Source organism: Trachypithecus francoisi, unplaced genomic scaffold, assembly GCF_009764315.1.
Source record: "Trachypithecus francoisi isolate TF-2019V2 unplaced genomic scaffold, Tfra_2.0 Lachesis_group2, whole genome shotgun sequence".
Lineage (NCBI taxonomy): Eukaryota > Metazoa > Chordata > Mammalia > Primates > Cercopithecidae > Trachypithecus > Trachypithecus francoisi.
In genome coordinates this window covers 163,851,236-163,878,348 of record NW_022681465.1, presented here as the reverse complement: position 1 = coordinate 163,878,348, position 27,113 = coordinate 163,851,236, and the positions used below count along the sequence as shown (strand labels likewise).

At 38.6% G+C, this 27,113-nt stretch overlaps 1 protein-coding gene across 1 annotated transcript in view; it reads right to left on the bottom strand.

Moving 5' to 3' along the window:
• Positions 1-27,113, bottom strand: part of FBN2 (fibrillin 2) — a 285,838-nt gene that overhangs the window by 172,270 nt on the left and 86,455 nt on the right. Inside the window, exon 7 of the mRNA XM_033181363.1 lies at positions 16,598-16,723. Coding sequence (XP_033037254.1) covers positions 16,598-16,723 — 126 coding nt within the window. The remainder of the gene's footprint in view (positions 1-16,597; positions 16,724-27,113) is intronic.

Sequence of the window (27,113 nt, the reverse complement as noted above, 5' to 3'; positions counted from 1 at the left end):
CATCCTCTTTTATTTTCTTTCTGACATAGTACAGACTTTAGTTGTTCACTGACTGTCTCTTGTCTCTATAATGTAGCCTTTATGAGAGCAAAGACTTTGATTTGTTTTGTTCATTACTCTGTTCCCAGGGTCTAGAAGAGTGCCGGAACTCCATAAATATATTTTTGTATGAATGATTCTGGTATCAGTGCTGTCTGGGTGTGGCAGGTCCAAAGCCTCCCTGCCACTTTATTAATATTTTGAGAATCCTCCCAATCCTCAGGTCTCTCACCTCTCACAGATGATTCCAGGGATAACAACTCCTCTACCTGGCCACTCTCATCGACCCCAGGTTCCTGACATCTCATCCTCATGCTGGGATCAGCCACCCTCCAGGTAGCGTCATGGACAGAGCCCCTCTCAGGACAATTCAACTCATCTCTTTTCTGTGAGGCCCTCACCTGGCAGACAGGAAAGTCACATGTCCTCTGCCTTTCAAATTCTGGAAACACAGAACAGCCTTTCCAGGTGGGAGTCAGGCTGTACTCCCTACTTTCTCCCTCTCCCACACTCTAGTTCATGGATGACACTTTTCAAAAAAGATCCTCAATACCGTTCTCTTCAATCTCCTTAAGGATTCTCTTTTTACACAGCTTGGAGGTGAGCAATGGGCTACTAAAGGCAAAATAGTCTTCCCCTTCCTTTCATCATTTCCATTCTTCCTCCTCCCACTCCTACTGCCCACCGGCTATACAAATACTAAAGTCAATGGTTTACAGTACAGTAGTATTCCTAAAAAAAAGGCAAATGAAATTTTAATTATCTTCTTAAAGAGAAACAGATTTGAGAATATATTTTATTCATGAAATCCACACCATTTTTTAATTCCAGATAGAAATATTAATAACTAGCCACTACTAATAGTGTTTACATATACTAGCATAAAGGATCTATAAACAATGCAACATTATACTTTATGGAAAGAAACATCAAAATAACAATCTTCCATCTTGAAACTACAAGGAAAATAAAGATATAGAAGAAATATTTTAAAATGTATAATCTCATATTAATGCCAGGATACTACACTTCCTGTTTTGCTTTACTTGTTAATTATGAGAAATTTTTTTTCTATCATAGTAAATAAAGAAAAGCATTCCATGTGGGAGAAAAATTATGATAATTTAATTTGTGAAAGGTGATATGCTATGAGTTTATTAAGCTTAATGAATTTCTAAGCCTACAATTAAATTTTTACCGTATGGTTTCACTAAAGCATAAATGAGAACTTTTTTTCTTTTGCAAATTTCAAGTTTTCTATTACAAAACATCTTCAAGGACTACAAATCTGTTCCCTTAGAATTCAACAAAACAAGAAAGCAACCTCTGAGACTTTTTTCACATATCATTTAAAGCACTTTTTAAAATTATTATATTTCCTTTCCTGTGTGTTACCTTCTAATATTTCGGTCATTTTTCTATTAGGTGTTAGCCATTTTCTTACCTATTTCTAGGAGTTTGCCTTTAATTCAGCCCTTTGCCTTCAATGTTACTTGCAAATATTTTCTCTTTGGCATTTTTCTTTAGATATTCTTTTTGATGTCTTTGCCAGTAGAAGTTTTTCCATTTTTCTTTTTTTTTTAACTTTTATGTAGTTGAATATATCAGTTATTTTCTTTTATAATTTCTGGATTTTGAACATAAAAGAATTCTCTTATGCTGTATTATTGTACATTTATTATTCTATCTTTTTAAAATTTAAGTCTTTACTTTTTAGTTATATTTGGCTTACTTCATTATTATGTTTTACATTCACATTTCAAACAGCACTATGTTTAAAGCACTTCCTTTCCTGTTCACGTTCATATCTAAAACAGAACCTATTTATGTCTAAGCCTATAGCAGTAGTTGCTTATATGTTTTCTCTTGCAAAATCATATTGAAAAAATAAAATACAGGCCAGCGCCGTGGCTCACACTTGTAATCCCAGCACTTTGGGAGGCCAAGGTGAGTGGATCATTTGAGGTCAGGAGTTCAAGGCCAGCATGGCCAACACGGTGAAACCCCGTCTCTACTAAAAACACAAAAACTAGCTGGGTGTAGTGGCACAGGCCTATATTCCCAGCTACTCAGGAGGCTGAGGCAGGAGAATTGCTTGAGCCTGGGAGGTGGAGGTTGCAGTGAGCTGAGATCCCGCCACTGCACTCCAGTCTAGGTGACAGAGTGAAACCCTATCTCAAAAATAAATAAATAAATAAACAAAACAAAATACCGATTGCAATAGCATGAACTTCTCTTCAAGTACCACACTGACTCACATCCCATGAAGTATACAGGTAGACAAACTCATAAACATAGAACAATCTGAAATGATTTTGATAATGTTGAGAGAATTTCATGTCTTCTGATTTCAGGAATGCCCAGGTTTTAACAGCAGTATAGACAATAGTAGAGAAGATTAGAAAGAGAAGTAATATAACGAAGAGTAGAAAAAATAGGAGGTGATAACTGGGAATACGTAAGATAGATCTACAAACAGTAGAGCCAAATTTATTGTTATCTTAGCAGGCCATTCCTTTCCCTTTGGAACTTTCTGTCAAAAATAACAAGATCCTGAGTTCCTGCTTGACAACACTTACTTTGAGAATTAAAATTGCTTTCTAATACAGCAGTCTCTCCTTCTCTGGGAGATTTGTTCCATGACCCTCAATGGATACCTGAAGCCATGCATGGTACTGAACCTGACTGCTGTCAATCAGGAACACATTTCTGTTCATGTCTTCTACCCAAAAATTTAGTGCTTTTTCCATTTTTAAATAAGTGCTTAACATGTACTGTGCCCATAACTTTTGCAGTTGGAGGTACAACATCAAAACCAGCACAAATTTCTTCTTCCCTCTTTGCAATTACACAGATAAAAAAATCTGTTCTTACTGTAGAGCTTAGTAACTTTAGCATATGATTTTTTTGCCTTATTAAGTCAAGAGCTTTCATCTTTTCATTTAAAAGGGGGCACTTTACACTCTCTCTTTGGTATATCTGAATCATTACCATCACTACTCTAGCACTTTGGGGCATTATTAAGTAAAATAAGGGTCACTTGAATACAAGCGCTAAGATACTGTGTCAGTAAATCTGATAACTGAGGCAGCTACTGAGTGACTCCTAGGCAAGGAGTGTCTGCAGCATGGACATGCTGGACAAATGGAAGATGCACGTTTCCAGCACAAGATGTTATTGCCTTACTGAGAATGGCATGCATTAAAACATATGGATTATTTCTGGAATTTGCCGTTAAGGTTTTTGGACTGTGGTTGACAGCAGGTATCTGAAACTGTAGAAAGTGAAACTGCAGATGAGGGGGACAACTGTAATAATAATGATAATGATAAATCTTACAATGATATGTCCCAAACGCCAATCATTTAAAAACTTCACCTCCATACCTATTGTGATACCCTAAATCACTTAAATTACATCTCTCTTAATATATTTCGACATGTATACTCACTTAAAAAATTTAACATGAACTTTGGGCTAATCAATAATATCTTTAGGAATAACATTCAAAAACATATAGTTTTGATGCACTAGTTATATTTTTTCTTAAAATTTTTTCTTATAGCTTATTACTATTAAAATGAAACCTACTGGTCCATGGGCCACTTAAAATCAACTAGCCAGTCACTGACAAAATAGTGGTAAAATTAAGTAAAATTGAGACCATTTCAAATACAGAGTAAGAATAGTGAAATCAAGAACAGGAGTTGAAAAACTACAGCCCACTGCCTGTTTTTGTCAGTAAAGTTTTACTGGAATACAGTGTCACTCATTCATTGTATTGTCTATGGTTGATTTTGCACTACACTGGCAGAGTTGTCTATTTGTGACAAAGACAGTATGACCTGAAAAGTCTACGATATTTACTATCTGGCTCTTCACAGAAAAGTTTGCGAAGCCCTGATCTAGAAGGACTGCATTTAGTGTTCGGATCTAGAAAGACTGCAATTAGTGACTGGCTAGATGATTTTAGGTGGTCTGTGGACAAATAAATTTTATTTTAATAGTAATAAGTGAAAAAAAGTTTTAATAAAACTAGTATTTTATTTTGGCCTGCATTTAGGGAGCTATATTAGTCTGTTTTCACACTGCTATAAAGAGCTGCCTGAGACTGGGTAATTCATAAAGAGGTTTAATTGACTCCTAGTTTGCATTGCTGGGAAGACCTCAGGAAACTTACAACCATGGCGGAAGGAGAAGAGGCACATTTTACATGGCAGCAGGTGAGTAAGCCTGAGACTGAGCAAGAGCACTGAAAACTGCCTTATAAAATCACCAGATCTCGTGTGAACTCATTCACTATCATGAGAACAGCATGGAGGAAACCACCCCCATGATCCAATCACCTCCCACCAAGTCCCTCCTTCAACACGTGGAGATTATGGGGATTAAAATTCATGATGAGAGTTGGGTGGAGACACAGTCAAACCATATCAGGTGCCTTAAAAAAAAGGACATTAGAGGTTTGCTCCAATTTAAAGAAATGACACTGGAAATCAGAGCATTTGGGTGAGGTTTACGCAACAATGGCAGGTCAGGATCTTATTGATTTGTTTTTCTAAGACCACCAGAGCGGGCACAAAAGAACCAGCGAGCAGGCAAGGGTAGGAGCAAAACTGCAAATTTATTTTGGTCACCTAGCTTCAGGGAAGGAGGTGGGTAGGGAGAGGTCTGTCGGCCTCCGGCAAAGGAGGCCAAGAGAGTCGCCCGGTGAAGCTTGCAGACGAAGTTCCTGCAGTCCCGACAAGAGTGGGGACTAAGGAAGTTCCCTCGGGGCGTCTGCCGGGAGCAGCTTTTCTAGGAGTGGGAGGGCAATAGGCGGGGCACGGGCGTGTCAGGGGCGTTCCGTAGATGCGACCAGGTAAATCTTGGTCTCTTCGGATTGACATCACCTGGCGCATGCCCGGTTGGTCTGCACCCTCCCTGGGCACTGGCTGCATTTTCGCGCGCGCGGGAAAAGTTGGTGATGAAGAACCCGGAAGTGCGCCATCTTACCTCCGTTCGTCCAAACAGTCCAACCTTTTATTGATAATAGTGATAAGGGGCGCCGTGGTCTGTCTGGCTACTTCCTGCTGTTAAGGGGCGTCGTTAAGGTCGGGGCCTATGGTTGGTATTTGGACGTACGGATGAAGAATAAAATAAGGCACAGTATTAGTATAGGAATGAGGAATGGAAGCATTTGTTGGAATATGGGCAAAACCCAGAAGGATGGTCCTGGCAAGGTTGGGGAGTATGAGATAGTTAAGAAAATTTAGTAAGTTTGAGGCGAGTGGGGGAAAGTTGAACTGATTTCTCGGCCTAGTAAGGGGGTAGGGCATGAGGGTATAATGAGGAACGAGTGCGCAAAGTAGTTGTTGGCCAGGCGGCAATTAAGGAGTGGAGTGGATGGCTTTCCATCTACTCCTACTACAGAGATATTGGATGGGAGGCTAGGTCCAGAGAAGGACGGCAAAACAGAATAGGTAGCCTCACTGTCGATTAAAAAATTGTCTTACCCGCTACCAGGAGTATTACCCGCGGCTCGGCGAGGGTGATGGGGGTCCCCGAGTCTCGGCACCTTCAGTTGTTGTCGTCCAGATATAGGATCTGGAAGGAGCTCCCAGGATCCTGGGAAAGGGGGTCACGTGGAGACGCGGCACCTGTTCTCGGGGTGGGGCAATCAGACTTCCAGTGTCCTCCCTGCTGGTAAGCAGGGCAGGGGGTTGCTGGTGGATGAGGGTTAGGACATTCACTGGCCCAATGTCCTGATGCCTTGCACTTATAGCAAGGCTGCATTGGGGCTCGGGGACCTTGCAGACACCTGTTGGCATAGTGTCCTGCCTTGCCGCACTTATAACAGGCTCCTTTTGTAGCCTTGGAGTCTGCGGGGTGTGTGCTCTCTGGCCTGGGGTTACGACTGGGCTGTAAAGCCGCTGCTAGGAGCTGTGCTTTCTGTTTAAGGTGAGCCTGTCGCTGTGCTTCAGCTGTCTCCTCTCTGGAGTTATAGACCTTAAAGGCCAATTTAACTAGGTCTTGTATTGGTGTCTGAGGACGATCCTCTACCTTTTGAAGTTTTTTACGAATGTCAGGAGCTGATTGAGAAATGAAATAAGACGCCAAAATGGTGGTCCCTGTGGGGGAGGCCGGATCTAACCGGGTATACTGGGTTAGAACCTCAGTCAGTTTAGGGTAGAGGTTAGGATAACCTGGAGGTCATGTCAAGTTAAGTCATAGGCCTGACAAAGGTATCTAAATTCCTTTATGTATATGGTAGGATTAGCTGAGAAATCACCTAAACACTTCTCAATTTTGGAAAGATCGGCCAGTGAAAAAGGGACATGTACTCTGACTACCCCCTCCGCCCCAGCTACCTCTCGCAAAGGTGCTAACACTGTAGGAGGGTGTGAGCAGAGATAGGGGACTCAAGACAGCCAGTTGGGGGCCCCAAAGGAGGTACGGGACCAAGTGGATTACTAGTAGATAAGGAGGAGGAAGGAGGAGTCTGGATGGGAGGAGGAGGAGGAGTCTGGGCAGGAAGGGAGGGGGTGGAGAGAGCAGGGAGAGAAGGAGGAGTATAGGGCAGGTCGGGACGAGAGTGTAAGGCCCAAAAGCCTCGTATGTAATTAATTTCGGACCACTTGCCTAGCCGCTGGCAGAAATTGCTGAGGTCGATCACGCCACAGTGGAAAGGAAAATTAACCGCTTCCTCCTAAGGTCTTGTTCGAGCTGTAAGGTTTTTAAATTGGCTAGGAGGCACCCTAAGGGGGTGCTCTTTGGAAATTTGGACGGGTGGGTTTCCCATTTGTTTCCTCTTTACTTACACAAGGGACACAATGGAAATGGAAGTGGATCTCTGCCTGGCTTCAAAGCGTCCTTTGGAACCAGCAGAGACAGACTGGAGGCTCTTGGAGCCAAGGTGGAGATTACCTTCAGGCGGACGTCTCCGTCCTGAACGGGTCTCCTGAGCCACATGGTGGCTCAAAAGTGGGCCTCGGACCTGCGCAGGATTTTTGGCCGAGGGAGGTAAAGAGGAGACAAGGGCACTTTCCCCAGAGAGGCCGTGAGAGTGAGGGAAGCGGGTCTCAGGTCCTGGTCCGTCCACGGCGTGGAAGCAGGAGGAGGTTCCTCAACCCTAGAGGCCCGAGGAGGGGTCTCCTCCCGGGTTCAGCACCAACTGATTTGTTTTTCTAAGACCACCAGAGCGGGCACAAAAGAACCAGCGAGCAGGCAAGGGTAGGAGCAAAACTGCAAATTTATTTTGGTCACCTAGCTTCAGGGAAGGAGGTGGGTAGGGAGAGGTCTGTCGGCCTCCGGCAAAGGAGGCCAAGAGAGTCGCCCGGTGAAGCTCGCAGACGAAGTTCCTGCAGTCCCGACAAGAGTGGGGACTAAGGAAGTTCCCTCGGGGCGTCTGCCGGGAGCAGCTTTTCTAGGAGTGGGAGGGCAATAGGCGGGGCACGGGCGTGTCAGGGGCGTTCCGTAGATGCGACCAGGTAAATCTTGGTCTCTTCGGATTGACATCACCTGGCGCATGCCCGGTTGGTCTGCACCCTCCTGGGCACTGGCTGCATTTTTGCGCGCACGGGAAAAGTTGGTGATGAAGAACCCGGAAGTGCGCCATCTTACCTCCGTTCGTCCAAACACTTATCTGGGAAACCACTTTCTAAAAGAAGGCCTACTTCCTCTATCAGAGGATTGGAAAATAACGGTCAACATGCAAGTTTGAAGTTAGACTGCAGTACTAAAAAGATAAATCATTTTACGACACTCTCTTTTACAAACTTGTTATAACATTCAAATACTTAATATTGATTTTGCAACATAAGGGGATTTTACTATAATCCTTAAAACAGTTAAGAACAACACAAAAAGCAATTTTCTTCTATGTAATAAGACATAATAGATTATTATAACACTCTATTACTAATGGGAACAGCGAAGCTTTGGTTTATAGTCACATAGTCCCGGTAGCATTTCTGAGAATTTGGAAGATGAAACCTATAGCTGAAGAATATGTTTATGCTTCAGATTAGCATCAGCTATATGGCTAGTTAAATCAAGCCATGCAAAATTTAATTTGATAGCATACAGCTGTTGGTTAATAATGCCCAAATTCTCCTCTGCCATTCACCAAAAGGCACAAACCTGCAACCCAACGCTTCATTTGTCCTATGTTAGCTGCTGCTAGACTTGGACAAAAATATACCGCAGATAGTTTCATAATTAAACTGGAAAATACACAGTAATATGTAAACTATGAAACCACAGCCCTCTAGGAAAACTAAAGCTTACATAAAAACATAGCAACTCACTCAATAACCAAATGACATTAAAAGAAACCGTCTCATACTATAACTAAATTTATTTATTTATATTGATTTTATGTCTTCTGAAATAAGGGCTCTTTTAAATAGCTGTCTTCTGGAAGCAGGCAAAACAACTACTGGGACATGGAGAAACCATTTACCTAACCTTGTGACAAATACAGCAGGTGACTAGAACTAAAATTCTCAGAATCCTTCATATTATCCTTAAAATATAATTATTCATACTAAAATCCAGTAAAGGCAAAGTATGGATGAGAAACACTATATTAAAATAAGAAAAGTTTGCATTAAGATAAGGAGATTTAGTCTGGGACTAAGAAAGAAAGGCAATTCAAGCATTATCACAGCTTTGTTTATTTATATCCTGCCATAATATACTCCCAAGGATGCATCTAAAAGAAATGGCAGCCCATAACATTTTTCTACAGACCTTCATACATTTTTCAATGCCTGGCAGTGAATAAAGTGTGTGTGTGTGTGTGTGTATACATATACACACACACACATATACATAGGCAGTAAGTGACAGCACTGGCAAGAATTGCAGTCTTGGATCTAGGTATTACATTTCAAGTTTTGTTACATTTTTATTTGACTATAGCAGAATTTCTTTAGAGTAGACTAATTTCTTTCAGGCACTGAGCCAAGGTAATTTGTGAGATGGAGAGAGGTTGTCTCTCTCTCTCCTTCTCTCTCTTCCTCCTACCCTTCTTCCCTGTCCCTCTCCTCCTTTCTTCCTCATTTTGTCAACAGAATATAAAGATACATATGAGTATTATAGAACTTGCATTTTATTTTGGCCTGAATTATTGTTTTTTCATTTCCACTATGAAATGGCTGTTATATGTTAAGCAAAATAAAAATGTATTGAGCAATTATTTAGTAAGTGAAAGGGAGGTAACACTGCAGATACCTTTTTCCTCTAATGGCAAAGTTCAGCAAAATGTTCATCTGATCCTTTCATTCAGGGTAGAATAGGTTTTCCTATCATTAACACACATCTGGCCGGGCGCGGTGGCTCAAGCCTGTAATCCCAGCACTTTGGGAGGCCGAGACGGGCGGATCACGAGGTCAGGAGATCGAGACCATCCTGGCTGACACGGTGAAACCCCGTCTCTACTAAAAAAATACAAAAACTAGCCGGGCGAGGTGGCGGGCGCCTGTAGTCCCAGCTACTCCGGGAGGCTGAGGCAGGAGAATGGCGGAAACCCGGGAGGCGGAGCTTGCAGTGAGCTGAGATCCGGCCACTGCACTCCAGCCTGGGCGACAGAGCGAGACTCCGTCTCAAAAAAAAAAAAAAAAAAAAACACACATCTAATTTTTTGTCTCTGAGAAAGATGTTTTGGAGGCTCTCAATTTTTCCAGGTCATCTTTAGCAGACACTGAACTGCAAGAATCATGTGAATTACTTTACCATACTTTTTTTTTTCATAATTTTTAAAAAAGAATTTAAACATACAATGGCAATGGGGAAACAACATTGGTTCTCAACATTTGGGATTTTTTTTCCTGAATCCATCAAAGTGCAATTTCCTGACCACTGTCTTATGTTAAATAAATCAAGCCCTCTGGGTCTTAACTCTCCATTGCTATAATTTAGGTGGAACCGGAGCAGGGGAATAAAGACAGGTTGAGACCAGTCAGGAATTAATGGATACCCTAGTTCCACATTTTCTCATCTCATGATAGACTTGGGGTGATTTCATTACCTGTTAATACTTTCATCAGACTAGGCAAATATATGCTCTAGTAGGTCAACTTTGTTATTTTCAAGATTTCTGTTAGCTTCTTTAAAGAATTTCTTTATTAAAAACTGTACTAAAAGTCATCATTGAAATGAGACATCAGAACTCTTCCACAATTAATGTTTGCTATCCTTGTCTTTAATGAAGACCCAAAGTGTCAAATGCTTTATATGTTATGCATAAAAACCTTAAGGAGAAAAGACCATTATTATCCCTACTGTAAAGATGCAGGCATTAATTCCTTGAGATGACACAATTCTTATGGGGTGCAGCAGGAGCACAGATGGACATTTGGGTCCCAAATCTCAGATTGCTGGCCAGGTTCTCTTCCCTCCCCAAATTTATTTCCTGAATTTTACTGAAAACTTAAATTGCAATTTTTCTCTATAATTTTCCTCTTGTTACTGGGATAAAAATGTTTGAAAATACAATTGATTTTTAAAAAGTTAAAATGTCATCTGGATATTTCAAACTTTGCTCCAGATTCACAATCCACATCAAAGTCTGTCTTCACATGCCAAAGATTACCTTTTGCTGAATAATTTTCTTTTGGAATATGTATTTTTCCACAGACTTCTTGTTCATGACAATGATGTTACCCACTGTGCCTCAAATAAAGAACTCTTTCTGGTCTAGACTTTTATAGAAACCTATGCATGCAACTTTCCATGTAAACCGCTTTGTTTAGGTTGAAATTAAAGGAGTGATGTCACTTCAGTAATTCCCCATGAAATATTGCTGTTAGTTAACTAATACTGTCAAGGTGCTGTCCAAGTTGCTTAACACATGTGTTTTACTAGTGCACGCCATTTGCGGGAAGAAACTGAAATAGTTTAGATTGGCAACTTCTGATAAATATGTTAGGAGGTGCTAAGTGCTCATTTTGCCTCGTATGTCAGCTCTGAGCTGCTGTTTGGCTGCCCCTCTGGAGTTCCTATCACTCTTCCCCGCTGGTCTCACTTTCTTGGAGGCGACATTTCCATTTGTGAAACACAGCATGGACTTCTAAAAGTCAGACTAAAAATATCACTGCTGGTATGCCCTTCCCAAATAGTTTACACAAGCATATACTTCACATTTCCATTTCATACTTTAACTCTTAATATATATTCTCCAAATGACTCTGCACTAAATTTCCAAACTACTCTTTGCTCTGCCTCCCAACATAAATGTATCATAAAAAGCGATTCCTTAGTGCAAAGAACTTTCATCGAATTACAAGTAATTGTCTATTTACATGAAGAGAGGAAAACAGTAACCCTGAGTGGTGTCATTTCTGCTTAGCACAAATAAGAAAAAGTCAAAAAAGGCTTTGATTCTTAAACCCAGTAGCTCCAGTAAAAAAAAAAAAAAAAAAACTATGGAAACATTTGCAGTATCTTTGTTCTAGTCATCCAACACCTTTGTTTGCTTAATAGCACTGGCTAGGAGCAAAAGCTCTGGAGTCAACCTAGCACACCGGAATCCTGGCCCTGCTGTTTCCCATCCATATAATCCTAAGAAAGTTACTTGGCCTTTTTGTGCCTCAGTTTTTTCATCTCTAAGATGAGTTAATAATAGTAACTAACCTCACAGCTCTGTGATGAAGATTTAATAAGATAACTCATGTAAAGTAGTTTAAATATTGTCTAGATGTTCAATTAATACAGCTTTTTTTTTTTTTTTTCTGAGACGGAGTCTCGCTCTGTCGCCCAGGCTGGAGTGCAGTGGCCGGATCTCAGCTCACTGCAAGCTCCGCCTCCCGGGTTCACGCCATTCTCCTGCCTCAGCCTCCCGAGTAGCTGGGACTACAGGCGCCCGCCACCTCGCCCGGCTAGTTTTTTGTATTTTTAGTAGAGACGGGGTTTCACCGTGTTAGCCAGGATGGTCTCGATCTCCTGACCTCGTGATCCGCCCGTCTCGGCTGGGATTACAGGCTTGAGCCACCGCGCCCGGCCAATACAGCTTTTATTAATTTCATTTTGGTACATATATCCTGCTGGCAGAGTCAGGCAAAAAAAAAAGTAGTTCAGATACAATATGATAAGTGAGGAATAAATTATTTGTGATGGGGGCAGAAAGCAGGTTTGAGCATAGCCACCCTGACTTTCTTATTCAAGAGACAGGGAATACGTATGTTTTAACTATACTGTTATAAATTAAGCTAAGATGATTTTCATGGTATATAAATTTATGACCCAAAAAGTATTATCTGTTTCCAGTGTTAGCAATCCCCTTGCTTCACTCTCCATTTTAATGTGAAGTTTTCCCCTTGAGAATGTTAATGGATTTTTTATTTATTTATTTATTTATTATTTATTTTAAAATTAATATACTTTATGTAATATGAATAAGAGCAAGTACTTTTCAGTTTAGTACAGAAAGTTTATTTTCCATGGTTTATCTAAGCAGAGTTGGAACAGCAGCAGAGGAGACTGTGCCAACAACTTTTATGAGTTTCATGAGCATAAATAAATATATGTGTTGTCACAAATCTCAAACAACAAAATGCTGTGTTAATGGAACAAAGCTGAAAATTCTTCAAAATAAATTGCAAACAACTCTCTGCCACATAAAGAGCCATTGAAGGGAAACTTTCCAATACAATGATGCTCTTTTTCTGCCTCCCATGTAAGCCAGGAAAGAATAACTAGCTCAAGGAATGTTAACGAAGGTATAGTCTGGAAGGGGGGATCACACAAGGACATCTGGTTCCTGCTTGTGCTTTATCCACATGGACTGAAATTCAAACGAAAATAATTTATTGTAAAAAAGGAAAACACTGAGCCGTCTTCTAATGTACCATTTCATATTATAGTGATGTGTTCTCCTTCCCTTCTTCATTTAAATTAAATGGATATTTAAATTAATGGATATTTGAACAGAGGAAGTTAACTGAAACAACCTTCTCTTTGCATGTGAAGAAATGGTTTATTCCACCAAAGAATCATTTTACCCGCTGTAATACAGAATTAGGAAATTAGATTTGGGAACCAAACTGGCACAGCAGAAATAAACATGGCTGCAGTGAGCATCATGAGAGGTTTTTTTGAGATTCGGGACCCTAATTGAGCAAAGGGGGGAAATAACTGGTTCTCCTTAAAACAGACAAACACACACACAAACACACCATATACACACATACACACACAGAGAGACAGGAAAAGGGAGAAGTGCGTATCTCCTTCTGCTTTGAGTTCAGATTTACAGCTTACCTAGTTGTCTATATCTGAATATGAGGGGAAAAAAGAGTCGCAGGAGAATGAAACAACATAAGCCTCCATGATAGATAATGACAGATATGTTTCAAACATTAAGTTAGGAGATGAATGCTGCCTCCAACATTATGACATTTTAAATAAAAACTATATATACTCAAACTTAACTTTTTTGGCAGAACAAGCCTTTCAGAATAAGATTTCTGTTAAGAAGACATCCCAGTGAATGAGCAGAAGACATTTCTTTGTTTCAGCTAAAAAGCAAAGGTCCCTGACCTCAGAAGCATTACCTGCAGGTGACCAAAGAGGAACCATGACACAGAAGATCTAAACATTTCAAACGGCATTTAAATGTGTATGTGCTCTTGGTCTCTCAATGGCAACCAAAGCAAAAGTAAATTACTAACAAAATGAAAAATGGTAAGATGAAGCAAAAATTCCTTTGGGGAAGACCAGTAGCTTCTTTCCAAATTCAGTTTTAACTCTGGGCCCACATTTTACCGTGCATTTCGACTTTCAGCCCAAGTCAAATAAATTAACCTATTATATATCCTACTCCCAATTAAAACATATATTTATTTGGAGCCAACTAAACTGTTCTAGGCTCTGGGATACAGCACTAAAGACAGAGGCTCTGCCCTCAAGGGTCTTATTCAAGGGTTGGAGTGAGCTAGTTAACAAACAAATACACACATACAATATCAATAACATAATGTTTAATGATTAATAAGCTAATTGCAGTTTCTTGTTAAGGATATCACCATTTTCCTAATCACTCAGATCCAAAATACTGAACTTACTTTTCTTATTTCTGAACAGATCTAGTAACTTAAAGACCAAAAAAGGTTTTTTAAGATAATTTCATTGCTGTCTGAACAGAAGTATGAAACGTGCTACAGTAAAAACAGGAAGAACATCATCTTAAATCTGCCAATAGTACTATGTTTTATATTCACACTGTAATTCACATAATAAATTAAAATACTTTACCTTTGATACTTGATCAAAAGTAATTGCAATAGTTACATTTTTATTTAGAGCAAACATTACATTTATGGCAAGATTTTTACAGATACTACATTATCCATAAAACTGACTACAATTCAAAACCCGCCTCTGTGGCAACCGTTCACAGTTTTTCCCGATGTATTATACTACCGATTACATTAAATAGTTTTATATAAGCAAATACCACTTCTTTTATATAAAGAAACAGTATTACCCAAAGAAAATTGAAAATAGCCATTTTTAAGAGATATTTAAATAAATATGACTTAATACACAAGTCAGGCCTTCATAAAACCTTTATATTTCAAATTCTAACCACTACTTCTTCCAATTCTGCTATTCCCCACCAATCCCAAATATTAAATCACATAATTATTTCTGGGCAATGGTTAAATGGATTTGGCTGCCTGGGCAGGAAGTCAAGAAAGGCACGACTGGATTCAGGGCTGTGGGTGGTGCCTATATGCTATCAATGTCCCTCTTTCCTAAAGAACATAGGCAAGTGGTGAATAAAGACTTGCACTGTCTTTCTCCCATGTCTGGCTTGGCTCTGTATGTTGCTTTGATGAAATGTAACACAGAAAAGCCTCATTCCATTTTTAACTAAGAAGAAATACATGGTTCCATGTGCATTAGAAATGTCACAACTACTATAATCAGTCAGTGGCTGTGCCTTCTCATCTATAATCAAACTTTGTTTTCAAGTACATCTAGTTTAGATATTAGTCTAGAAGTAAAAAGTGAAAGGGAGTGAGAAAATTTTTTTTAAGCAACACAATCAAGTCACAAAAAACCAAGAGAAAAAAATACAAAAAGTGGCCAGGAAAACGCGGCATAACCCAGAATTTCTACAGATTCCTGAGTTTTTGGTCTACTGTTTGTGCTTCTTCAGGTAATTCAGATATTTTTTCACGTCTTCCAAATATTACTTTCACCTTTCCACTACAGGCTGACTTTGACTATCGACAGTGTATTTAAGTGGTATAAGATACTTGGGCATTCCTGTAAACAATTTCACAGAGAATTTATTTGGTCCTTAAAATAATCAACTACTTTTTAAAAACTTTCTTCTTAGAGGGAGCATGAAATTAATCTGTAATTATGTAAAATGTATATAACTATAACAATTAATTTGGAGCTTAGTATACATGAACCAGGGCAAATGAAAAAAAAAAGCATAGGATAATACATGTCCCAAGGATTTATAAGATTATGGTTTCTGGCGTTGAAACAATGGCGTATGTACCCACATTCTGCCTCCTATGAAATAATATAGTTCATATTACTGTTTATCTTCCATAATTAAACTTTAGATTTTGCCTCTTCCCATTTTCTTTTTTACAAAGATGAACGCAGCTGTTTACAACCAATCAACAAAAAATAACTCAAACTACTTTTGGAAAGAGAAAGAGCAAAAGACTTAATTTGAGTTGGTGATAATGCTTGTCACAAAAAAATGGGAACAGTTATACTCTATTGCCTTTAGAAAACCACCTTAGATGAAATAAATTTATTTAAGTAACGTAACTAAAAAGATAAACATTATATCAAAACTACTAGAATCATCAAAACTATTCTAAATATCCATGATCATTGAAGCTACATGCACTTAGAAACTTCTTGAATTTGATAAAAATGATACAGGTTTTGATCACAGATATATATAACAAGTAAATTTATTCTATTTAAGGACTGCTAATGGAACTTACATTTCAATATTATAATCCATATTTAATATTGCAGAAAAGTATTAGGTTTTTTAATATCTTTATTTGAGTAAGTTATTCTTTATTAAGATATTTGTGGTGGTAATTCCCAAACTGTTCCTGAATCAATAATCCATTTTAAAAAATGTGGTGGCCAAACAATATTCAGTATACCAATTAGAATATTTCATTTTATAATATATGACATGGTACCAACTACTAACACATCATTTACACATATACTGTATTTCACTTGGACTTCTTATCTCTATCTCAATTTTCATTTTTGATATAACTTCATAAGTGAAATGGAAAACTACTTTATTAAGGAGAAATATAAATGGTTGGATTACTCCCATTCTCACTGCAACACAATTAAGATAACAAAGGAGATGCAAATGCTCATTGATTCTTTTCAAATCAAACCCACTAAGGCTGTAATACACAAATACAAAACTACTCTAGGGTTAAACTTACGCTTTCATAGTAGATAAAGAATTTTATTTGTGACCAATAGTCTTCAAAATTTCAAATGAAGTCACGTTTTTCTTGCATTAAAGTCAACAATTAGGCATGTTTCCCAAAGTAGAGAGACTCACCTTCACATTTCTGAGTAGTTTCACTCTGCTTGTGACCAGCAGGGCATCTGCATTCAAAAGAGCCCACTGTATTGATACAGTTTCCTCCTTGGCATATCCCTGGGATAGCCTGGCATTCATCAACATCTGCAAGAAGAAAACAATTTGAACACAGATGACACTGGTTTTCAGAATATCTATACTTTTTTTTACTATAAAAATTTTATATAAACTTCCTTCTAAGAAACTCAGTTTTTCTCAAGAGGTGGGGTTAGAGAAGTAAAACACCTTTGTATGCATATGTTTTAATTCATGTAAATGGTATCAAGTTATATATCTTAGTTTGTTTCTTAATTTTCCTTTTAGAATTTTGTTTTTAAGATCCATCCATACTGTTATGTGGACAATCTGTTCCTTCAGTTGACTGCAGAACACTTCTTAATATGTTTCCTCTCCTGATCATGGGCACTTAGTTTAACTTCTCAAAACCTCAGTGAATGGTACAGTGAATGCCTCCACTACATTTTTTTGTGGAGCTGAATGACTATGGACCTTGAGGACTCAAGGAGACTCTTTACCATTTTGCTGTAGACCCAGAGCAGAATTACTAGATCATAGGGTATACATGTAACTAATACGAATAGTGTTCAGTGGTCCTTCAGAATGCCTGCAGGAGTCTTCACACCACTAGCAGTCTATACAACTCTACTGTCCATGAAGACTCCTGTATCTCTTCTTTCCTGCCAATACATGATATTACTATCCAATATCTTAATTTTCTTTTTTTTTTTTTAGACTGAGTTTTGCTCTTATTGCCCAGACTGGAGTACAGTGGTGCGATCTCGACTCACTGCTACCTCCACCTCCTGGGTTCAAGCAATTCTCCTGCCACAGCCTTCCTGAGTAGCTGGGAATACAGGCATGTACCATCATGCCTGGCTAATTTTGTGTTTTTAGTAGAGACGGGGTTTCTCCATGTTGGTCAGGCTGGTCTCGAACTCCCGAACTCAGATGATCTGCCCACCTTGGCCTCCCAAAATGCTGGGATTACAGGTGTGTAATATCCTATTTCCGGTCTCCAATATCCTAATTTTCTTTGGCCTAATATTGTACAGGAATATTATTACTTTATTTTTCATTTCTCTAATTACTAGCTCCTATGCTTATTAGCTTTTTTATTTCCTCATGTAAAGTTGTCTATTTATATTCCTTGAACACTCTTATACTGGAATTGTTGTCTTCTTACTCTAAATTTAAAATTTCAGTTTTAGACATTGAAATTATCATCCTATCCTTTAAACTGCCTATTAATTTCATCCACGCAGGAACAGAAATCCTTAGTATTGACATAATAAAATTCATGAAGCGTTAATAAAGAATTTTCAGACTTTAAATGTAAAAGGAAGTTCTTCAGGCAAAATAAAAGTGAGATTAAAATTCTAACCTACACACAAAAAATGAAAAGCAGTAGAAATGGCAATGTGTTGATAAAGTATATTTTCTAATTTTTTAATTAACCTTAACAGAATTGATTTTTCCAAGCAACAACAACAATAATGTATTTTGGATGTTATAACACATGGAAGTAAAAAGTATAACAACAATAACATGAAAAATTGAAGAGATAAATGGTACCATTGTAAAGTTATTACATTATAAGTAAAGTGGCATTATATTATTTGAATGTAGTAAGTTAAATACGTATAAACACTAAAAAAATAAGCAGAAGTATAGTTAATAATCCAATTGTGGAGATAAATTGCAATACAAGAATATACACTATTAATCTAAGAGTCAGGCAAACAAAAAAAGAGTAACAAAGAATAGGTGAGACAGACATGAGATAATAAATGACAGATTTAAACACAATAAAATTGATAACTGTATGAGATGTCAGTGGTAGGAAAAATCCCATTAAAAAGTCTGACTGTCAGATTTTTAAAAAGCAAGACCCATTTTAGGTTGCTTACAAGATAACTACTTTGATATCTTAAAAAGTAAAGGGATGAAAAAGATATGTTAAGAACTCAATCAAAAAAAAATCTGGAATAGCTATGTTAATACTATAAGTAGTACTCATCACAACAAGTAATATTGTGTGTGGATAAAAATGGACATTGCATAATGATAAAGGGGTCAATTCATCAAGAAGATATGATAATGCTGTCTATGCATGATTATACAGCATTAAACACCCGGAGTAAGGGTAATTTCAGCAGGTAAATTGAAAACATAAATAACCTGCAAGTATGTGGAATTTCCACATTCTTCTCTTAACTAAGAATAAGTAGTCTGAAAATCATCAGGGATATATTAGACTTGAACCATACTTTCAACCAACTTGTCCTAGTTGACATTTATAGAATGCTACCTCACTTAAGCAGAACACACATTCTTATCAAGTGCACATGGAATATTTATTAAGAAAGACAGCCGGGCGCGGTGGCTCAAGCCTGTAATCCCAGCACTTTGGGAGGCCGAGACGGGTGGATCACGAGGTCAGGAGATCGAGACCATCCTGGCTAACACGGTGAAACCCCGTCTCTACTAAAAATACAAAAAACTAGCCGGGCGAGGTGGCGGGCGCCTGTAGTCCCAGCTACTCCGGAGGCTGAGGCAGGAGAATGGTGTAAACCCGGGAGGCGGAGCTTGTAGTGAGCTGAGATCCGGCCACTGCACTCCAGCCTGGGCGACAGAGCCAGACTCCGTCTCAAAAAAAAAAAAAAAGAAAAGAAAGACTATATTCTGAGGCCATGTAAAAGGTTCATTAAATGTAAAAGAAAGTTAAAATAATCCAAAATATGTTCCCCAAACACAGCAGAGTTAAACTGCAAGGTAATAAAGGAAAAAACCTGGAACAACCTCAAATACCTGAAATTTAAGCAATATACTTTGAAATAATGCACGGGTCAAAGAAGAAATCACATGGAAAATTAGAACATATTTTGAATTAACTTAAAATGAAGAAACACCATATCAAAATTTGTAGGACGCAGCTAAAATGGTGCTTAGAGGTAAATGTATAGCATTAAAATGCTTATAGTATAAAAAGAGAAACTTCTTAAATCAGTGATTTAAGTTTCCATATTCAGACATTTTAAAAAGAAGAGCAAATTAAACCCAAAGTAAATGGAATCAATAAAATAATGATGAAAAAATACAAAACAAACAATAGAGATAATCAATTACTATAAAACCTGGCTTTTGGAAATACAAGTAAAAAATCAGTCGATTTTTATAACAAACACTGTATATAAAAATATGTAAATTTACACAAATTTGTTACAATCTATTCAAAGTTACAAGCTTACATAATAGATTTATTAATGCTATATACTTAATTACAAAATAACATATCTCATTGCAACAAATGTTAAAGATACAGAAAACAGAAAATTAAAGAAATAACCATTGATATAAATTTGCTTCTGTCTTTTTACTTTTATTCACACACATATTCAGAATGGTGGTTTGTTTATTTAACAAGAATGAAACCACAGTATGTGTTTTTCTGCATCTTGTTTTTCTTCATTATAAAATATTTCGTGAACACATCTCTGTGTCAGTACATATCAATTTGCTCTATTATTTTCTGGTAAGCTCAAAAGCTCTGTATATCTCAGTGTGTAAATTAGTGAATTCAAGCCTACAAATTATTTCTTCCTCCTATTAGCTATATCTATTGAACTAATTACAACAGTCCAAAGTATTTTTGTACTGAATTAAAGTAGATTTCAGTGTCTTATTAAAGGATATATGATGTAAACAAAACATCAACTATGAATACAATATATAGCAAGAAATCTATATACTGCACATTCTAATTCAGCACATTTTAAACCTCATTATTATTGTTATTAGTATTACTTTTTGAGACATTATTATTATATTTGCTCTTGTTGCCCAGGTTGGAGTGCAATGGCACAATCTCAGCTCACTGCAACCTCCACCTCCTCAGTTCAAGTGATTTTCCTGCCTGTAGCTGGGATTACAGGCATGAGACACCTCACCCAGCTAATTTTGTACTTATAGAACAGACAGGGTTTCACCATGTTGGTCAGGTTGGCCTCGAACTCCTGACCTCAGGTGATCCACCCGCCTTGGCCTCCCAAAGTGCTGGGATTACGGGAGTGAGCCACTGCGCACAGCCTTAAACCTCATTTTTAAATGTACTACACTCCCATTCTCATTACAGTGTGGTATAAAAGAGCTCTAGAAGCTTATTCTCCTGGCAGATAAATCAGAGAAAAAATATCATGGTAAAAGCTGAAAAATGAGACCAAGTCTATAAAACCCTAATATTATTCATAAAATTGTATGCTGCATACAGACTGTAGTAGATTCAGTGATTTTTCAAAAAGAAACACAATCCAACATCATAGGATTTATTTTGTAACTGCCTAAAAAGTATTTTTTTTAGGAGAACGAAACCCTTATTTCTGAAGTCTCCTAGACTCTGCAGTTACGTAGAATTAACTTCTTTTAGTTAGATCAAGTTAGCAGTTAAAATAAAAAAGAAAATTTAAAAGAAATCATATAGAAATAACCAAGAAATAACCAATTTGGAATTAGATATGCTCTTTATAAAAAAGCAAGCCTCAAGCCTTCAAACTATGCAAGAATTTCTACATCTGCAAAGTCCTATCACAAGCAACTACTAATGATTGATTAATTCTCCAGTGACCAGACTGTACAGATGTATCTTGGCTTATTCCTTCGATTCAGGCAAAAACTTACTATTTCTTTAAATTTTGAATTATTCCAAATCATATGTAACAATTTTATAGAACACAATTACATATTTTGAAACTTATACTTTATGCAATTACATCAGTCCATGTCTATTAAGGTTAAAAACAATGTAACAAAGCAGAAATAATTCTAGTTTATAACCTCATTTATTCTCCAAATTCTCCAAGTAAATTTGTTCTAAAAAATTAAACTTATTTTATTACATAAATTATTATTAGATGATATATTATTTTTAGTTCATGTCCAAATATGGAAACTATGTGCATGCAGTATTATAGGCATATAAAAATGGTTCATTTAATTTATATGTGTAGGAACCGTGGGACATAGAAATTACTACTATATTTCATAGTGTGTTTTTTAACTTTTCTTGTTACCAAATTAGATCCATTTCTAATTTTAATTTTTTTACATTGAATTTGTTTTTTCTTTTTAATTTTTATAGTTTCAGGGATACAAGTGAGAGTTTGTTAAGTGAATACATTGCATAATGGTAAGGTTTGGGCTTCTACTCAACCCATTATCCAAATAGTGAAAACTCAATAGGTACTCAATAAGTAATTTTTCAGACCTCATCCCTTCTCTCAGCCTCCCTACATTTGGAGTCCCCAATGCCTATTATTTCCATTAGTAAAGAGAAATTCTTATTTATATACTCTGTAGATATTAACACATAATATTTTATTTCTATGAAAACGTCTAACTTTAAGGACAGCACAACTAAAGAATAGGTCTATTTCTATTTGGAATCTGAGACATATGGGGTGTCCTGGCAATCATTTAATATGGCTTGATTCTGGCTGAATATCTACTCATGTATGATACACAAAATTCAAATGTTAAAATGATCATCAAAACAAGTATATATTGGTAACTTGATATCTGCAGGAGCCTGAAATTGTAATAAGAATAGACCATGGTCCTATCTCGATCTTATCTCAACAAATGCTACCATCATGTTCCAGCTGTTAAAATCAGAAGCCTAAGAGAGAAACTTGGCATGTTCCCCTCACTTATGTCATATCACCTCATCAGCAACAACTGCTTACTTTCCAAGAATATCTCAAATCTTTCCTTTGCTACTACCCAGTCTCAGCCTCCATCAAATAGCACCTGGACTACTGCAGAAACTTTATAACTGGCTTCTTGGCATCCACTCTGGCCTCTCTATTGATGTTCCACCATTGATGGTTCCGTCATTGTTTTTAATTTCCTTGAGATAAGAGAGAAGTATACAAACTTTGCATTTATTTGGGTAGTAATTCTTTGAAGCATGTTCCTATCTGCCTTTTGCTTATGGTTGTTTTTTTTTTTCTTTTTTCTTTTAGTTTTTATATGCAGGCCTTTCTCTTTATTATTCATCTCTCAATGCAGCCATTTCCTGCTGAAATGCAGAGTGGGGAAGGCTCAAAGGAAATGCATTGGTTTGAAACTTCTACAAGGCATAGTCCTGAGTTTGTCACCAAACTCCTCCCCCAACTTTTTTCTTCCCTTGAGCATAAATTTTCAACTGTCAGTTTCTGGTGTGACACTTACATACATACTTCCTCTTTGTCCTTCCACCCTCCTGTACTTCACTCAAGGAGTGTCTCTGGGCTGGAAGACTGGGTGGAGAATACTCAGAAATGGCTTGCCCCCACAGTTTCTCCTTCCATTACCCTCTGTTACTGTGAGGGTCTGAAGTAGATCTGTCTATTACGGGAACATCTCCTCCTCTCCAATAGAACATCCACAGCCTTAGCTCTCTGCTCTTAGTAGTTTCAAACACCTTTCAGGATTATGATACTCAGAGTAAACGCTTAGAAAACCCTCCCTGTCCCAGTGACTTCCCAACAGCCGCACATACTCATCACTGCTTTTGTTACAGGATTTTATTTTAGAATGATGTGTTGTTCTTTAGTATTCATTTTCATGTTAGTTTTTTGTGGGGTTAGAAGAAGGTGAATATTCTGCTACCTTTAAATAGGAGTTTCTATAATTGAGTTTGCTTTAAGTAAAGTTTTTTAATTGTATAGGAATAGCTTGTGTTAATACAGCATGAATTAAAGTTAGACTTTATAATGATCTCGTTAACTTGGTTAATGTAGGCAGCCAAGATGAATTTGTTCTGGCTGTAACTATCTTTAATAATTTATTCTAATCAAATAAATCAGATAATAGCCAATTTCCTTTTTACTTTGGCTATGTAGAAGGCTTGGAAATAACTTTCTACTCAGGGCATCTTCTGCTCATTCGACATTTGAGGAGCTAGCAACATGTGCCTGATTTCAGCCGAGATTAAACTCCTCTACTCTTCTTACATGCAGTGAGACTAAAGAAATTGTTTCTGGTACACTAACGCCATACGAAAAGAACACACACCAGCATTTGTTTTGCAGAAATCGATTTAGGGTCTGTCTTGCTATTTATTTATTCATGACCTTATCCTGTGTCCTAGCTAGGGCCCGTGTCAAATATGTGAATTCCTGTGCATTTCATGTTACCTGGAATGCAGCAGGGGCTTGGCATCAATGTTACTATCATCAATGATAAAGCAAGAGATGACAAGCAATTTTCTTCTGCCATATCTTCAGTTTTGAAGCATTTAAAGTAGTTTAAAAGCCTAATCCCTAAATATCACATGGCACAAATTAATAATTATGCCAGTTTAATTTTAATATATTTTTAAAAATTTCAGGAGCACCCTATTCATTTGAAAACCTAAAAGATCCAAAGCCAAGTACTAATCTTAAGCAAAATATCACTCCTAATTAGGGTAGGTTCATGAGACTAAAGACAAAAAAAGAAGAAACTTTGTAAGAAAATTATACATCACATGCACATGGCAATTTGTGATATATTTAAAGTTCATAAATAATATTGGAAAAGGGCTTAATGACACTTTTAACATTTTTAATTCACTCGTTTTACGATAGCTTAAATTTTAAGTCCTATATGAGTTAACTTTGGTCCTTCAGTGTATAAAATGGAAGAAAGTGGAGATTAAATGCGGATTAAACACAAGGGCTAAAACTCAAATGGCTCTCAATATTAAAGCCATCAAGAATTGATATGACTGACTTCCCAGCATCCTAGGAGGGCACACTTTTCTGACACTGCTTAAGTTCAGAACGTTAGCATGACAACGGTTTAAAATAAAACGTGGGGCCAAGATGGCCGACTAGAAGTAGCGCCGCTCAGAGGCTCCCATCAGAAAAAACATACTAAGCGTGTGAATCCTTCAGCGGCAACCAAGGTAACCCGGTTCTTTCATCAAAGACGACTAGAAGGCTGGCGTGATCCTGAGAGAAGGATGAGCAGTGTGGTGTGGTGGCCCACCTCATAGTCACACGGGGATGGGGAACCCCCTCCCTGCAGCCAAGGGAGGCCATGAGTGAGTGTGCTACCCAGCCTGGGAAACTGTTTTTGCCACGGAACTGCGCACCCACGAATCGGAGGATCCCACTTCGCAAACCCACGCCACAGGGGCCTACCGTCTCAATCCGGGAAGGTACAGCTTATTACAGCCTCCCAGCAGGAATCTGCTTAAGCCTGTGGAGCTCCCGGCAGGGTTGTGGCAACCAGCACCAGCTGCTGCTGTCTGCTCTCTAAGCCTTTTGAGCTCCTTGGGGGAGGGGCAGCAAAAAAAAAAAAAAGCAACTGCTGAACACACTAAGCTCCCTGGGTAGGGGGAAGGGCTGCACCCATTTCTATAGCTCCCAGCTGTGCTTTTCCCCTGCTGGAGCCAGGGAGGCTGGATGGCTTGGTCCCAAGACTCCTCCTCACAGCCCAACACACTGGCTGTCGCAGTCTGAGACCAGAGTGCCTCTTCAGGTCTAACCCTGACCCATCCTTCCTCAGTGGGTGGAGCCTCCCTGCAGGATCTCCAATAACTCCAGCCAGAGGCTCAGCAACAGAATTTGGATCTCCCTGGGCCTGAGACCCTAGCAGGAGGGGTGGCTGCAGTCTCTGGGGATCAGCAGATTTAGCCTCTCCTCCTGGAAGTTCTGAGGAATCTGGACAGCCCGGGCAAGTGGGTTTCTCCCCAGCAAAACACACTCTCTCCACCAAAGGACAAACCGCTTCATTAAACGGATCCTGCTCCCAGAGCCACCCAACTGGGTGAGATCCTCCAAAAGGGGTTGTCAGATACTCTATAGAGAAGAGATCCTACTGGCATCAGGTTGGTGCCCCTAGAGGTCAGAGGTCCCAGAGGGAGCAGGCACCCATCTTTGTGGCTCTCCAGCCTCCTTGAGTGCCATCTCCAGTCATGGGGGCAAATCAGATGAATAAGGCCTGAAGTGAACCCCCAACAAACTGCAGCAGCCCTACAGAAGAGGGACTTGACTACTGATAAAAAGACAAACAAGCAGAAAGTGACAACAACAGCATCATCAACAACAAAAAGGCCCCCATAAAAACCCCATCCAAGGGTCAGCAGCTGCAAAGACGGAAACTAGACAAACTCACGAAGACGAGAAAGAATCAATGAAAAAATGCTAGGCCGGGCGCGGTGGCTCAAGCCTGTAATCCCAGCACTTTGGGAGGCCGAGACGGGCGGATCACGAGGTCAGGAGATCGAGACCATCCTGGCTAACATGGTGAAACCCCGTCTCCACTAAAAATACAAAAAACTAGCCGGGCGAGGTGGCGGGCGCCTGTAGTCCCAGCTACTCGGGAGGCTGAGGCAGGAGAATGGCGTGAACCCGGGAGGCGGAGCTTGCAGTGAGCTGAGATCGCGCCACTGCACTCCAGCCTGGGCGACAGAGCAAGACTCCGTCTCAAAAAAAAGAAAAGAAAAGAAAAGAAAAAATGCTGAAAACACAAAAGGCCAGAGTGCCTCTTCTCCTTCAAATGACTGCAACATCTCTCCATCAATGGTGCAGAGCTGAACGAAGGATCAGATGGGCAAATTGACAGAAGTAGGCTTCACAAGATGGGTAATAAAAAACTATGATGAGTCAAAGGAGTATGTTCTAAGCCAATGCAAAGAAGCTAAGAACTTTGATAAAAGGTGAGAGGAATTGCTAACTAGAATAACCAGTTTAGAGAGGAACATAAACGACCTAAGGGAGCTGAAAAACACAGCATGAGAACTTTCATGAAGCATACACAAGTATCAACAGCCAAATCGACCAAGTAGAAGAAAGGATATCAGAGTCTTCAGATCACCTTACAGAAATAAGATATGCAGACAAGAATAGAGAAAAAAGAATGAAAAGGAGTGAACAAAGCCTCCAAGAAACATGGGACTTCATGAAACGACCGAACCTACGACTGACTGGAGTACCAGGAGGAGACAGGGAGAATGGAAACAAGCTGGAAAACATACTTCTGGATATTATCCAGAAGAACTTCCCCAACCTAGTAAGACAGGCCAACATGCAAATTCAGAAAATACAGAGAACACCATTAAGATACTCCATAAGAAGATCAACCCCAAGACACATAATATCAGATTTTTCAAGGTTGAAATGAACGAAAAATTGTTAAGGGCAGTCAGAGAGAAAGGTCAGGTCACCTACAAAGGGAATCCCATCAGACTAACAGTGGGCCTCTCAGCAGAAACTCTATAAGCCAGAAAAGATTGGGGTCCAATATTCAACATTCTTCAAGAAAAGAATTTTCAACACAGAATTTCATATCCAGCCAAGCTAAGCTTCATTAGCAAAAGGAGAAATAAAATATTTTCCAGAAAAGCAAATGCTGAGGGATTTTGTTACCACCAGGCCTGCTCCGCAAGAGCTCATGAAAGAAGCACTAAATATGGAAAGGAAAAACCAGGACTAGACGCTGCAAAAACACA